This window comes from Perissodus microlepis, chromosome 13 (assembly GCF_051167445.1).
Source record: "Perissodus microlepis isolate ML-2025 ecotype Zambia chromosome 13, ASM5116744v1, whole genome shotgun sequence".
Lineage (NCBI taxonomy): Eukaryota > Metazoa > Chordata > Actinopteri > Cichliformes > Cichlidae > Perissodus > Perissodus microlepis.
In genome coordinates, this window is record NC_140473.1 from 31591109 (window position 1) to 31604608 (window position 13500).

Below are 13500 nucleotides of genomic sequence, written 5' to 3' on the forward strand. Positions count from 1 at the left end.
AACTGAGTGCAGAAGATCTGAGATAAAAAGCAGCAGACTCCATAAATATGCTGGTGTTATCTGTTCAGGTGAGTTACATTATATATAGTTATTCTGTTATATAGATGTTTGCAGACAGATACTAACTTCTGTGAGATTATATCTACAACGCTCCCTCGTTTATTGCGGGAGTTACGTTCTAAAAATAACCTGCGATAGGTGAAATCTGCGAAGTAGTCAACTTTATTTTTTACAATTATTATAGATGTTTTAAGGCTGTAAAACCCCTCACTACAACCTTTATACGCTTTTCTCAGACAGGCATGAACATTTTCACACTTTTCTCTCTTGCTTAAACTGTCAAAGTTCAAACCTTCGTAGAAAAATATGCCCAGTGTTATAGAATGAAAGCAAAGATCAAACCCTGCTTTCAGGTTCAGAACATGAAACAACTGAATTATGCTCTTTGACAAATTTTGGCTCGTTGCAAGCCCCTGTACAGACAACATGCAAATCTAGGCAAGAACCCAGAGTGAAAGCTGTGTGATTGCTGACTGCAGGCCAGCAGACCCTGAACTTCAAAAGGTAACAGACTGATGAGCAGTCAGTATGCAGCCTCCATTTCTGCAGTGGCTGTAACTGTGGCCATTGCCTTGAAGTGGTTTTCTAGGCACTCTCACTTGGTGTTCGTGTTGGCTCAGTGTCACTTACTGTTCCTGTTACAGCTCTATAAATAAGCCGTTCCTATGCAGATGATCTGTTAGCTGTTGACTTGGGAGACGACCTGAAACAGTGCTTGCGCCACACTCTTTGCAGAGGTGGTGTGCAGCGGCACTCGTCTTGCATAATCCACCAGAACTAATACAAAGTCCAATGAGGTCCACACCAATGCACTTGAATGGGACCTCCATTAATGGTACTGGGCACAATAACTTTTGTAATGAATGACACTCCAGCCATGACATGCACGTCTGCTCGGATGCACGGTCATTGTTCTCTCCAGAGTTTTGTTGCATCTCATATGCCCCTTCCTCATTAGGAAGGCGACCCTTCCTAATGAGTCGCCTGGAAAATCATTTCCCAGCAGCTTCGCAGCACCAAGAATTCGGTTTGCGTTTCGTGGGTGTGAGTGTCACGACTCACTCAGCACAGCCTATCATTCCGTAATAGGAAATGCGGGTAAATCCGCACTTGTTTCTAGGCTGAGTGTAGGGTGTCATCACAAGACTGCTTCAGTGAAAAATCTTTTCGGCCACCTCCAAAAGCAGACAATCCTGCCTCAGGTGTCCCGGCCGCCCATGCTTCCAACGCACTTGCCCTGGCGTCTCTGCTGCTCTCCGTGGCTCCGAGGCGGTGTCAGGCGCTTCTGGGGTCTGGGCAGGAGACTGGGCCACAGATTAGTTGGGCTCCATGCTGGTGTCAGCTGGGGCAGGGAGATTCTTCCACGGCACTGGGACAGGCAGCCGGGGACCGGTAGGCTGGCCACCCCGCTCCACTTCCTCCATCCCAGCGGCCAGGTCGTCCTCGGCTAAGGTGACTTCTGCCTCCAGGCTCACTGGCCAGTGGCACAGAACACACTGGCCCGGGGAGCACCTCCACAAACTGCTCCAGCATGATCTGTGCGAGCATGTGGGCCTCCTCCTCCAATGTCCCGGCTGTAGCTATCTCGCGGCTGCATCTTGTAGCTTACATGCCCAGGTGAACAGCCACTCCCCTCTGGTCATCCGACTGGCCCCAAACCGTCGCCGGTGGTTGTCGGGAGAGAGGCCCAGACGATCCAGCACCACGGCCCCTGCCAGTCACTTCCATACCTCCGTCTGCCACTCGACTTTGTCCCGCAATGTAGCCAGCTGCTCATCGTGAGCTCCATGGCAATAATGAACAAATGTGTGGAAACACTGGTGTTCATTCTTCTGTGTTGTTTCTTTTGTACCCAGTCCCTCTGCAACAGCCCAGCATCTCCCTGACGTCTCCTAATGGAGGACTGGTCTGGGATCCTGAAGGTGCAGAGATCACCAAGGGCTCCAGCTTCGTCTTCAGCTGCTCCATTAACTCCAGATATACTCCAGGACATTTCAGGCTCTTCTTCTCTGGCGTGAACCTCACAGAGCCTGCAGTCAACCACTCGGCCAGCTTTAGTTTCCCTGCAGCTGAGTATGAACACCAGGGCGACTACAGCTGTGTGTATGAGTTACTGCTGCCATCAAGGACATTCACTTCTCCTGAGTCAGCACCAATTCATCTCATCATCACATGTAAGTAGAGCACAGGACTCAAATCCAGCAATGGGGTAGTTTATGGCAGGGATAGCTCCGTAGGTAGAGTGATCGCTCCCATGATCGGAAGTTCCAGGGAACACCTACCCTGAGGTACCCTTGAGCAAGGTACCGTCTCTACACACTCTCCCTGGGCACTGGAGTGGTAGCTGCCCACAGCTTCACTGAGTGAATGGGTTAAATTCAGAGGACTACAAAATTTCCCACGTGTGGGACTATAAGGGGTTAAAAATAAAATAAAAAATATGAGCAGTAAATAATAATGACACATTGGCCACTCGTCTGACTGCGAAAGCAAAACAAACACTTGTTAAGCAGCATCGGCCGTGCTGTAGACGATGAAGAAAGTTTTGAATTTAAAAATAAGTGACATTCAGAGAATCCATTGTATCACAGCTATAGTTGGACTCTTCAGTCTGACTGCTCACCAAGTAGTGATGTGCGATACCACTGATTTCCTTTCCGATCCGATACCAAGTAAAATTCAGGGTGGTATCGACGATACTGATCCGATACCGATACTTTGTACAAAAACTTATTTTATTTATTGTATCTTTTATTGTATCTCAAATTACAGCTTCATAATGACCACAGAACATCATAATAATAATAAATAATAATGGATTGCATTTATATAGCGCTTTTCGGGGCCCTCAAAGCGCTTTACAATGCCACTATTCATTCACTCTCACATTCACACACTGGTGGAGGCAACTACAGTTGTAGCCACAGCTATATTTGAGGATCGATCCGCACATCACTATCACCAAGCAACAGAAAGTGAAAGAAGTTGCTTTCAGAGCGAAATCTGCTCCAATATAGTCAAACTGACTGTGTTTAATTTGTCAGATTTGAAATGAATTTGGCCCAAGAAAGATGTCTTTTTTTTCTCTCTTTAGACCTAAAGAGTCAGTTTTAAGAGTTTTAATCATTTGTGTTTTCAAATGTATAAATAGGCTTGTCCCAGAGTATCCCAGAGTATCTTAATAGCTATCTTTCAGCTATTTATTAATAAGCAACTTATATATATATATATATATATATATATATATATATTCATATATACATAAAGTATATGTGGCACTATGTTAAAGACAGAGACATGAAAATAGTAGCCCCCCATTTTATTTGATGCTCAGAGACATTTTCTTTTAGTAAGGCCACTGTAATGTCAGTTTTACTGTTGTATAAGTTCCACCAGCAGAGGGCGCTCAGTCCTGTACGCATCGGTAGCTGACACTACACTAGAAGAAGTAGTGTCAGTGGTGACGAGGCAGCGTATGGCCCGCGCGCCGAAAGAACTGATTAATCAGACATTTTTCTGTCTTTACAGTTTTCTGTAAAAATAAATATGTTGCACGGGAGATGAGTTGGCCCATCATTTCAGCAGTGTAACATATTTATTGTACTATTCTTAGTTAGCGTATTGTCTGTCTTGTTAATGTTTGTTTATAATGGAGCACTGTAACAAAATAATTTCCCCCAGGGATCAATAAAGTATTCTGATTCTGATTCTAATAGATACATCCATAGACAAGATAGTTATCGTATTACTTGGAGCATTGCGAACAGCATCCGCAAAACATCATATCGCAGATCTAAATTTGGACAGTCAGCATTTTCCACAAAGGTTTGCCAATGGTAGAAAATTAGCGATAGCTATAAACTTATGTGCATTACATCAGCTTCATGTTTTGTACTTAGACTATGTTAAACTGCACTGCCCCTTTAAATAAATAAATAAAATATAGCCACAAAGATATGATCAGGTCTCAACTAAGAAAACTAATCGAAAAGGCAAGTTTGCCAAACTTCTCAGGACTCTAAACAGCTTGGAAATATAAAAGATGAAAAAGACCTTACTGTACATATAAGTCAATCTTCTGCTGATTAGAAGTCTTAAAGCAGGGGTCCCCAATCCCAGTCCACGAGGGCCGGTGTCCTGCAGGTTTTAGATCTCACTCTGGGTCAACACACCTGAATCAGATGATTAGTTCATTACCAGGCCTCTGGAGAACTTCAAGACATGTTGAGGAGGTCATTTATCCATTTAAATCAGCTGTGATGGATCAAGGACACATCTAAAACCTGCAGGGACACCGGCCCTCGTGGACTGGGATTGGGGACCCCTGCCTTAAAGACATGTAAAGCTGTCCAGGCTTTACATGGAGTTTAGTTCAAAACTGAAAGTTTTATTTGTTTAGATTGCACCTACATTTGGTTTCAGTAGCTCTACATTTAAACAGCCACCTCCTCTAGTGTATCCAGGGGAACACTAAGACATTCCCAGACCAGCTGACAGATATAATCTCTACAGCGTGTCCTGGGTCTGCCTGTGGGCCTCCTCCCAGTGAGACAGGCCCAGAACAGCTCACTCAGGAGGCATCCAGTAACACTACTGTTCTGTCAAGTCTGACTGTAAGCACTCGGTTTAGATTAGAAAATTAATTGACTTATACTGAGGATATTGTTGGGGAGTGAAAGGAGTACTTAAAGAACCTCCTTAATCCCACTGACATGTCTTTCATAGAGAAAGCAGACTGAGTGAGGGGGATGACTCATATGTAAGCAGGGCCAAGGTCACTGAGGCAGTTTAACAACTCCTTGGTGGCAGGGGTCCAAGGAGTGGATGAGGTTCGCCTCGAGTTCCTGAAGGCTCTGGATGTTGTAGGGCTGTTGCATGGAGATCTGGGACGATAGTTCTGGATTGGCAGAGTGGGGGTTCCCATCTATGAAGCGCCTTGAGGCGACTTTTGTTGTGATTTGGCGCTATATAAATAAAATTGAATTGAATTGAATTGAATTGAATCTTCGAGAAGAAGAAGCAATAAGTCTGACTCATTCACCATGGCTGTTGGACTCTACCAGGGCTGCCCTTTGTCACTGATTCTGTCCATAATGTTTATGGACAGAATTTCTAGGTATAGGAAGGCTTCCACTTGAATGGTCTCAGAATTTTGTCTCTGCTTTTCACTGGCGATGTGGTTCTGTTGGCTTTATCAGGCAGTGGCCTCCAGCTCACACTGGAGCAGTTCACAGCCAAGTGTGAAGCAGCAAGAATAAGAATCAGCACCTCCAAGTCTGAGGCCACGGCCCTCAGCCAGAGAAGAGTGGAGTGCCCACTCTGGGTCAGAGATGAGCTACTGCCTCAAATGAATAGTTTAAGTATCTCAGTCTTGGTCACAAATGAGGGGAGAGGGGAGCAGAAGATCAACAGAAGGATTGGTGCTACAGCTGCAGTGATGTGGATGCTGTCCATCATGTTGAAGAGAGCTGATTGTAAAAGTGAAGTTCTCTTTTTACCTTTCAGTGTCCCTTCCCTCACCTATGGTCACAAACAGTACAATCGGTATCTTTCTCTGAAGGGTGGCTGGCCTCTCCATTAGAGACAGGGTAAGGAGCTCGGCCATTCGGAAAGGGCTCAGAGCCGTTCCTCCTCCGCATTGAAAAGAACCAGTTGAGGTGGTTCGGGCATCTGACAAGGCTGCCTCCTGAGTGAGCTGTTCTGGGCATGTCCCACTGGGAGGAGGCCCACGGGCAGACCCAGGACACGCTGTAGAGATTATATCTGTCAGCTGGTCTGGGAACGCCTTGGTGTTCCCCTGGATACACTAGAGGAGGTGGCTGGGGAGACGGAAGACTGAGCGTCTCTGCTTAGGCTGCTGTCCTCGCAAGAGGTGGAACAAAATGGATGGATGTTGTAATCGTTTTCTCTCGTAGTTCCTTGGTGGCTGCTGGTGGTGTCAGCAGCTCCTGGCATCCTGGTGCTCCTGCTGGTCCTGTTGGTGGTCTGTCTGGTCCTCTGGAGAAGACGACGAGCCAGGCGGTTTGATCCCAACGTCCTAATGCAAAGTCTGTGCTCGTCTGAGCAAACAGTATACAGTGGGCAAAATAAGTATTTGACACTCTGTTGAATTCACCTTTTTAACTATTTACAAATAAATTATCAGTTTATAATTTTTAAATTAATAATTTCATTTTAATAGTGGAAGATGTTCTGTAACAGTGAATGTGTGTTGTAGTTGGAAAGCACAGCTGTGAGATGTTTCCTGTAGCTGGTCACCAGGTTTGTGGACGTCTCAGCAGATTTTAAACTTCTCCCTGCAGATCGTTGCTTGTATAAAAACTTCAGCTCTCTCTGGAGGTTTTATATCTGATTAAGTCCAGAGACTGGCCAGGCTGCTCCACGTCTACAATGTGCTTCTTCACGAGCCACTCATTGGTAGTTTTGGCCATACGCTCCGGGTCAAAACCTCTCCATGATGATTGTTCCTGGTTTTTTTTTTTTGTCTTCAGTGCCGTCCAAATGCCATGAGTGGACTGATGCCAGACAGCTCAGTTTTAGTCTCATATAACCCCATCACATTCTCTCAGGTCTCATCAGAATCATTCATGTGTTCAAATTCAAATTTCAAATTCAAATTTTATTTGTCACACACACACAACCATACACAGTATGACATGGGGGTGAAATGCTTGTAGCTGTACAATGCCTGACCATTAAATGACAGAAAAAAAGTTTTACAATATTTACAATTTACAGGTCACTACAAAATTTACAAATTAACTTAGGAATTTACAGTAAAGAATGTGCAAATAGCAGAAGAGATTATAAAGATTATAAATTATAGGAATTATAGGATTATAAGAAATGTGTGGTGGTGCGTGTGGTGATGTGATGTGTGTGAGAGTCCAGTCTTATAGTGACGTGTGTGGGAGAGTCCAGTCCTACACCTGGTTCAGGGCCCGAAAAGCCTGGGGGAAGAATCTCCTCATTCTCTCTGTTTTGGCCTTAAGGGAGCGGAAGCGCTTCCCAGACCTCAACAGTGAGAAGAGTCCATTGTTGGGATGGGAGAGGTCCATCATAATCTTCCTAGCTTTGGACTTGCACCGCTTGGTGTAGATGGACAGCAGGTCAGGGAGCTCTGATTGAATGATGCGTTCGGCCGAGCGCACCACTCTTTGCAGATCTCGTCTGTCCTGCTTGGTGCTGTTCCCAAACCAGGTGCAGATGTTTGCCGTCAGGACGCTCTCGATGGTGCAGGAGTAGAAGTTCTTGAGCACCTTCAGTGGCAGATGGAAGTCTCTAAGTCTTCTGAGGAAGAAGAGACGCTGACGGGCTTTCTTAACCAGGGTGTTGATGTGACAGGACCATGACAGGTCCTGAGTGATGTGGACACCCAGGTATCTGAAACTGTCCACTCTCTCCACTGGCGTGCCACTGATGATGAGGGGTTTGTAATTCCTCGCCTGCTTTGTAGTGAAGTCCACGATCAGCTCCTTAGTCTTGCTGATGTTTAGGAGGAGGTTATTCTCCTGGCACCAGGTCTCCAGGTTCCTAATCTCCTCCAGGTAGGCCGTCTCGATGTTGTCGGAGATCAGGCCCACAACAGCAGTGTCGTCAGCAAACTTGACAATGGAGGTGGTGTCTGATGTGGCTACACAGTCATAAGTGTACAGTGAGTACAGCAGGGGGCTTAAAACACAGCCCTGAGGCGCTCCAGTGCTGAGTGAGATGGAGGGGGAGACTTGTTTTCCCACCCGCACTGATTGGGGTCTGTCTGTGAGGAAGTTGAGGATCCACTGACACAGTGATGAGCTGAGTCCTAGATCCGTCAACTTGGTGAAAAGGGAATTATTGTGTTGAATGCTGAACTGTAGTCCACGAACAGCATCCTAACATAATTAGGATGCCAGTGTCCAGGTGACTCAGGGATGTGTGGAGCAGGTGAGATATGGCATCGTCTGTGGAACGATTAGTCCGGTAAGCAAACTGAAGTGAGTCGATGGTGGCAGGAAGTGAAGAAGTGATGTGATCTCTCATCAGTCTTTCAAAACACTTCATCACAATTGAAGTCAGTGCTACTGGACGGTAGTCATTGTGGCAAGCGGGCTGTTGTTTCTTTGGGACAGGAACAATAATGGACTGTTTGAAGCACGTGGGAACCACAGCTTGGGCCAGGGAGAGGTTGGAGATCTCCGTGAACACCGGTGCTAGCTGGCCAGCGCAGGCTCTCAGGACCCGGCCAGGGATTGCATCTGGTCCTGCTGCCTTCCTGGTGTTCACCCTCCTGAAGGTGTTCCTCACGGCATGCTCTGTGATGATGAATACATTTTCTTCACTGGTGCACTCCGAGCGCGCGCAGCCGTTTGTTGTTTTAATTGCTGCGGCGTCGAAGTGACCGTAAAACGTGTTCAGCTCATCAGCCAGTGAAGCATCGGCATTCATCATTGAAGAAGCTGGTCGTTTATAGTCCGTTATAGTCCGCAGTCCTTTCCACAGGCTCCTAGAGTCGCACTGTCGTAGCTGTGACTCTAGTTTTTCCCCGTAGCTCCGCTTTGCCTTTCTGACCGCGCTGCGCACGTTGTAGGACACAGCCTTGTATAGGTCCATATTACCGGAGACGAGCCCTTCATTGTAGGCAGCGGTGCGTGATCTCAGAGCGTCGCGGATGTTTTTATCCACCCACGGCCTCTGGTTGGGAAACGTTCGGATGATAGTTCTTTCTGCTGTGTCGTCCGCTAGTTTCCCGATAAATCCCACAACCACTTCCGTAAACATGTTGATGTCATCAGAGCTGCGCCGAAACATGTCCCAGTCTGCGTCATCCAGTGCGTCCTGCAGCGCGGCCACTGATTGGTCCGTCCAGCGAGCGACCTCCCTCCTGATTGGTGGTTGCTGCTTTAGCCTTTGTTTGTAAGCAGGCATGAGGAAGATGGCGGCATGGTCCGATTTTCCAAATGCCAGCAGGGGCTGAGCCTTGTAACAGTTCTTGAACGGGGTGTAGCAGTGGTCTAATGTCCTAGTGCCCCGGGTGGGGCAGTTGATGTGCTGGTGAAGGTTGTGAAATGTCCGTTTGAGATTCACTCTGTTAAAATCTCCCATAACAATGAGTGCGGCATCTTGGTGAAGTGTTTGTTGATGTGTGAGAGCCTCATGTAGCTCACATAAGGCAGTGTCCGAGTCCGCGTGAGGCGGAATGTAAACAGTGCAGGCAATGACCGCAGTGAATTCCCGAGGGAGATAGAAAGGGCGACATTTAACGATCAAAAGTTCCAGATTGGGCGAGCAAGAGCGTGTGAGTGGGGAGATGTTTGTGCTGTCGCACCATCTGTTGTTCACCATCAAACACACTCCACCACCTCTTTTCTTCCCCGACTCCATTGTCCTGTCCATGCAGTAAACCGAAAAGAACCCTGTCGGCTGCACGGCGTGGTCTGGTATCGCTGGGTTCAGCCAAGTCTCGGTGAAGCAGAGGAGGTTGCAGTCCCGAATGTCTCTCTGGAACTTGATTCTGGCTCTGAGGTCATCAAGCTTGTTCTCGATGGATTGAACATTGGCTAGCAGGATACTGGGCATGGGTGCGCGGTGTGCGCGAGCCCGTAGCCTGTTCCTGATGCCGGCTCGTTTACCTCGAGGCCGTCGCTTAGGGTCGCGTCCTTTGTTCTCTCTCAGGATCTCCTTTGGCCAGGTTGGGTCCGGAGTTAAACATGGTGAAATGTTCGTGTATTGTAGACCAATAGAAACCAAAGTGTCTCTACTGTAGCAAATTTGTGTGTTTTGCATGATGCCCATGCAAGATTATGGCAGATATAGCAAAAAGTGAGGAAAACCGCAAAAAGTGGAGAAGTTGGGGCAGAGCATCCAGCACGGCAGCCGACCTCACCGGCGCCATCTTTAAAACCATTGACAGACTTCAGATGTACATGAACGTGAGCCTTCTTGAGGAGTACCTGTGTGTGCTGCAGGTTTAAAACCAACACAGAATAATGTTTTCCTGCTCACTATGGTCCCAGCTGCTTTGAGATGCTTTTCTTTCTCTCTTCAAGCTGCTTGTATCAATGAGCAGTTCTTCAGTGTTGCTTGAAATATCAAATATGCACCTTTTAACCGTGTCAGGGAGAAAGGGACGGCCTGTAATGTTGCTGACGGGATTCTCCAAGTTTTCTTTGAAAGAAGTCAAGAGCTTATTGATGTCACTGGGGTTTAATGTCTCTGTCTTCTTAATTTGTTGGGCCTCAGGCTGTCAGAGTTTTCAAACATAAAAAACACACGGGTCTCTCCTCATCTCCTACCACGTTCACAGTGAGTGAATACATCATATTTCCTTTTTGGCTTATTATCAGCATTTGCCTCTTTGTCTTAGACTCAAACGTTTTTCTTTTCGTCACTGTCAAATATCTCTCCATTGTGATGACCATCCACAGCAGCAAATGTGCATTTATTATTAATGTAATGGAGTCGAATGTGGAACTAATTAATTACCACAATACTTTTCTGTAACTTGCGCCCCACCTGTTAGGCTCTGGTTACTCTTCCACTGATATTAATAAAACCAGCAAGTGGAGATATGATCCCCCTTCCGGCCTCAGGCTACATATGCCCGCTTCACCAATATCTGCTGTTCTCATTTTTATGCCCCCCTTTTCTTCTTTCCTTCATTCACTTCTCGTGAGTACATGGGGATCTGCCCGGCCCGGGAGACGCTGCCAGTCCCCTTTGAGGGCTTCCTGAAACCGCAGCACCAGTTCATGGCCTCTCATCCATCATCGCTCATCATAACTGAGCACGTGGTCCCAGCTAGTTAAACTTAGATGTTTTCAAATGTTCATAACTTGAGATATGATATATAAGTATGAGAGAATGATAGAAGGACAAAGGTTTTCTATCTAACACTATTTGACTTTATTTGAATGCTCTATTAACTGAAGGAGAGGTCTGTTATTCACAGAGCTTCGGACGAAGGTGAGTCAGATTGCACCAGTGAGGGGAGGAGGTTTGCTTACTTGTTTGCAGGTGAGGCAAGGCTAGAGTAGGGGTGGCCTACTTGTTGTTCCCAAAGTTTTTAGAAGTAGAATGGGAGGCAGAGCCTTCAGTTTTCAGGCCCCTCTTCTGTGGAACCAGCTTCCAGTTTGGATTCAGGAGACAGACACTATCTCTACTTTTAAGATTAGGCTTCATTGATTTAATTGATAGTGAAAAACAAATTGTCAAGAAAACCTATTAAAATCAACATACGACCTATGAATTCAACAAGAGTCAAATACTTAATGCTTCATTAAAAAAATGAATGTTTTTTATCTTCATATTTATTGATTTTGTTTTGTTGCTTGTGTTTTAGTGGCTGTCACAGCCAGATATGGGTGTGATGGCAAAAAGAAAGAAGAGGACGAGGAGGAAGAGAAGCACTATGTGAATGTTGAGCACGTGGAGACTGAAAGTAAATATGCAGAGCAAGCAGAAGGAGTGAAAGAGGAGGTGACTGACGCTGATTATGAGGAAATAGAGGATAAAGATAAAAGCTGTGATGATGAAAATAACTATGTACATGTAATAGAGGCGTGTGCTGAAGAAGATGTGGACGTTTATGGAGGAGAGCAAATTTACCAAAACTTTTAGATTTCACTGAAACGGACTGCTTCTAATATCATGCTTTTCCACCTGAGCATTCAAAGCATTCTGTACATTGACCCCTTCTTTTGAAACACCTACATGCTTTCTGTCTTAATTTCATATAAATTCATATTTGGTGAGCGGCTCAGGGTTAGCATCCTGCCCGAGGAGACAGCAGCAGCCAGTGATTGAATCACAAACCTTCAGATTAGTAGCTCTGCCTCTGAGCTACACCAGGCTGCATGAGGAGCATAATGAATTTGAGAGGTCATTACCAAATGTAACAGATTCTACAACACAATTAAAGGGCTTATGCAGAGTGTTGCCTGATTTTATTTTAAATATTTTAGTTCTCAGTCCTACAGGTGAAGTGGTGAAGGAAAGAGGACAAGGAGACTTGGTGGTGCAATTAGGAAGTTTGGGAAAGTATTCAAAGGAAGAAGTTAGTGAAGGAAAAGCAGGATAGTCGGAGAGATGAGCGTACATGAGGATAATAATAATCAGATTACAGCATTTACATTTATGTTAGACTACTTTTAATTAACTGCTTTAGCCCACTTACAATGAAAATGTAAACAAATCTTGTTCATGACCTGTAGCATGTTAACACTATTGGAAGGAAAAATAACCTGAAATCCAATAAAGCTCTGACTTGTATTCTGAGTCTGTGGTCTGGGAGAGAGTCTGTAACTCTGTCTGCAAAATACAGTAAATAATGACCAATGTTGGGCAATTAACTATATAGTTACTTCTTCAAAAAAGTAACTGAGTTATGCAAACAACAAAGTCTTTTGCAGCTGTTTACCTAAAAATGCAGCCAAGGCGTTTTTTAAATAAACATTTCAAACTATTTACAGAACAATCAGCTGTTCTGCATCAAATCTGATGCCACACAAATTATTTGTGCTGCTCCAAAAAATAATTTCTGTCCACTATGAGATGAAGGAGAACAACAGCCTGATACCTGCAGGCCTGACAGCAGCAGATGTATCACTGCTGTAACACCTGTAACACTCAGCAGTCGCCTCATTGTTCTGACACACACAACAAAACTATTGACTACACTACACACTAACTACACACTAACTACACAAGATTTGCGCTAAACGTTGCAAATCTCTCACATCTCAAACACGCCGTCACTCCTAAAACTTCCCCCTCCCTAAACAACTAAATGCCATGTTGCCATATCATTTTTTGATTGGTCCACATGGTACATTTTTCCACCAATAGGAAAGGCTGGAGGGGGGCTGTCTTTGCTCACAGGCTTTTGAGTGTTTTCCTTATAAAACGCCGTTTTTACCGTTTCTTCCCGCAGTAAATATAAACAACGACAGTATTCAGGAAGAAAACCAAACATTGCAGATATTTTTATCATAACTCTGGTTTTACGTGGCCGACCAACACTATTTAAAAACGGGTATAAAGTCCACACTGTTTCCGTCAGTTGTTCCGTCTGTCCTGCTCACATCTCCAATGGTTGTCCACGTTGGCTGTGTCCCAATTAAGAGACTATGGGCTCAAAATGTGGTCATAAATATTTTGTACTTGTAAATCAGTTTTGTATGTGTAAAAAAGATTTGTGTGTGGACTTAGCCAAAAAAAACTCTGCAAGTTACAAGTACGAATTTTGACCCTATTTTTCTTCCTTTCATCTGATTGGTCAATGTCATGTCAATCACAAATGTAACAATCCAATCGGAGAACAGATGGGTTTGGCTGTCGGAGGGGCGCTTTTTTGAACTTAACTGCTTTAAGTCACACAGAATAGATATCAGAGCCTTAAACAGGCTGACTTCTGCTAAATGGGTCAAACTGGGCAGAAAGTCTACAAACACATAACATCCTTAT

General features: G+C 45.2%; 1 protein-coding gene across 1 annotated transcript; it reads left to right on the forward strand.

Annotated features, from left to right (window-relative positions):
- Window positions 1-1799: 1799 nt before the first annotated feature.
- LOC146375409 (uncharacterized) lies at window positions 1800-13042 on the forward strand. Its single transcript, XM_084947903.1, has 4 exons — window positions 1800-2234; window positions 5259-5534; window positions 5976-6107; window positions 11378-13042. Exons 1-4 carry the CDS (start codon window positions 1865-1867, stop codon window positions 11653-11655), a joined length of 1056 nt encoding a protein of 351 aa, XP_084804029.1. The 5' UTR covers window positions 1800-1864; the 3' UTR covers window positions 11656-13042.
- Window positions 13043-13500: the final 458 nt, after the last annotated feature.

Excerpts from the sequence above, each read along its gene's own strand:
- LOC146375409 (XM_084947903.1), top strand. The coding sequence starts at position 1,865 with ATGTGTGGAAACACTGGTGTTCATTCTTCTGTGTTGTTTCTTTTGTAC. Across the intron at positions 2,235-5,258 it reads AATTCATCTCATCATCACAT|GCAGTGGCCTCCAGCTCACA; the intron begins GTAAGTAGAGCA and ends TGGCTTTATCAG. Across the intron at positions 5,535-5,975 it reads CATGTTGAAGAGAGCTGATT|TTCCTTGGTGGCTGCTGGTG; the intron begins GTAAAAGTGAAG and ends TTTCTCTCGTAG.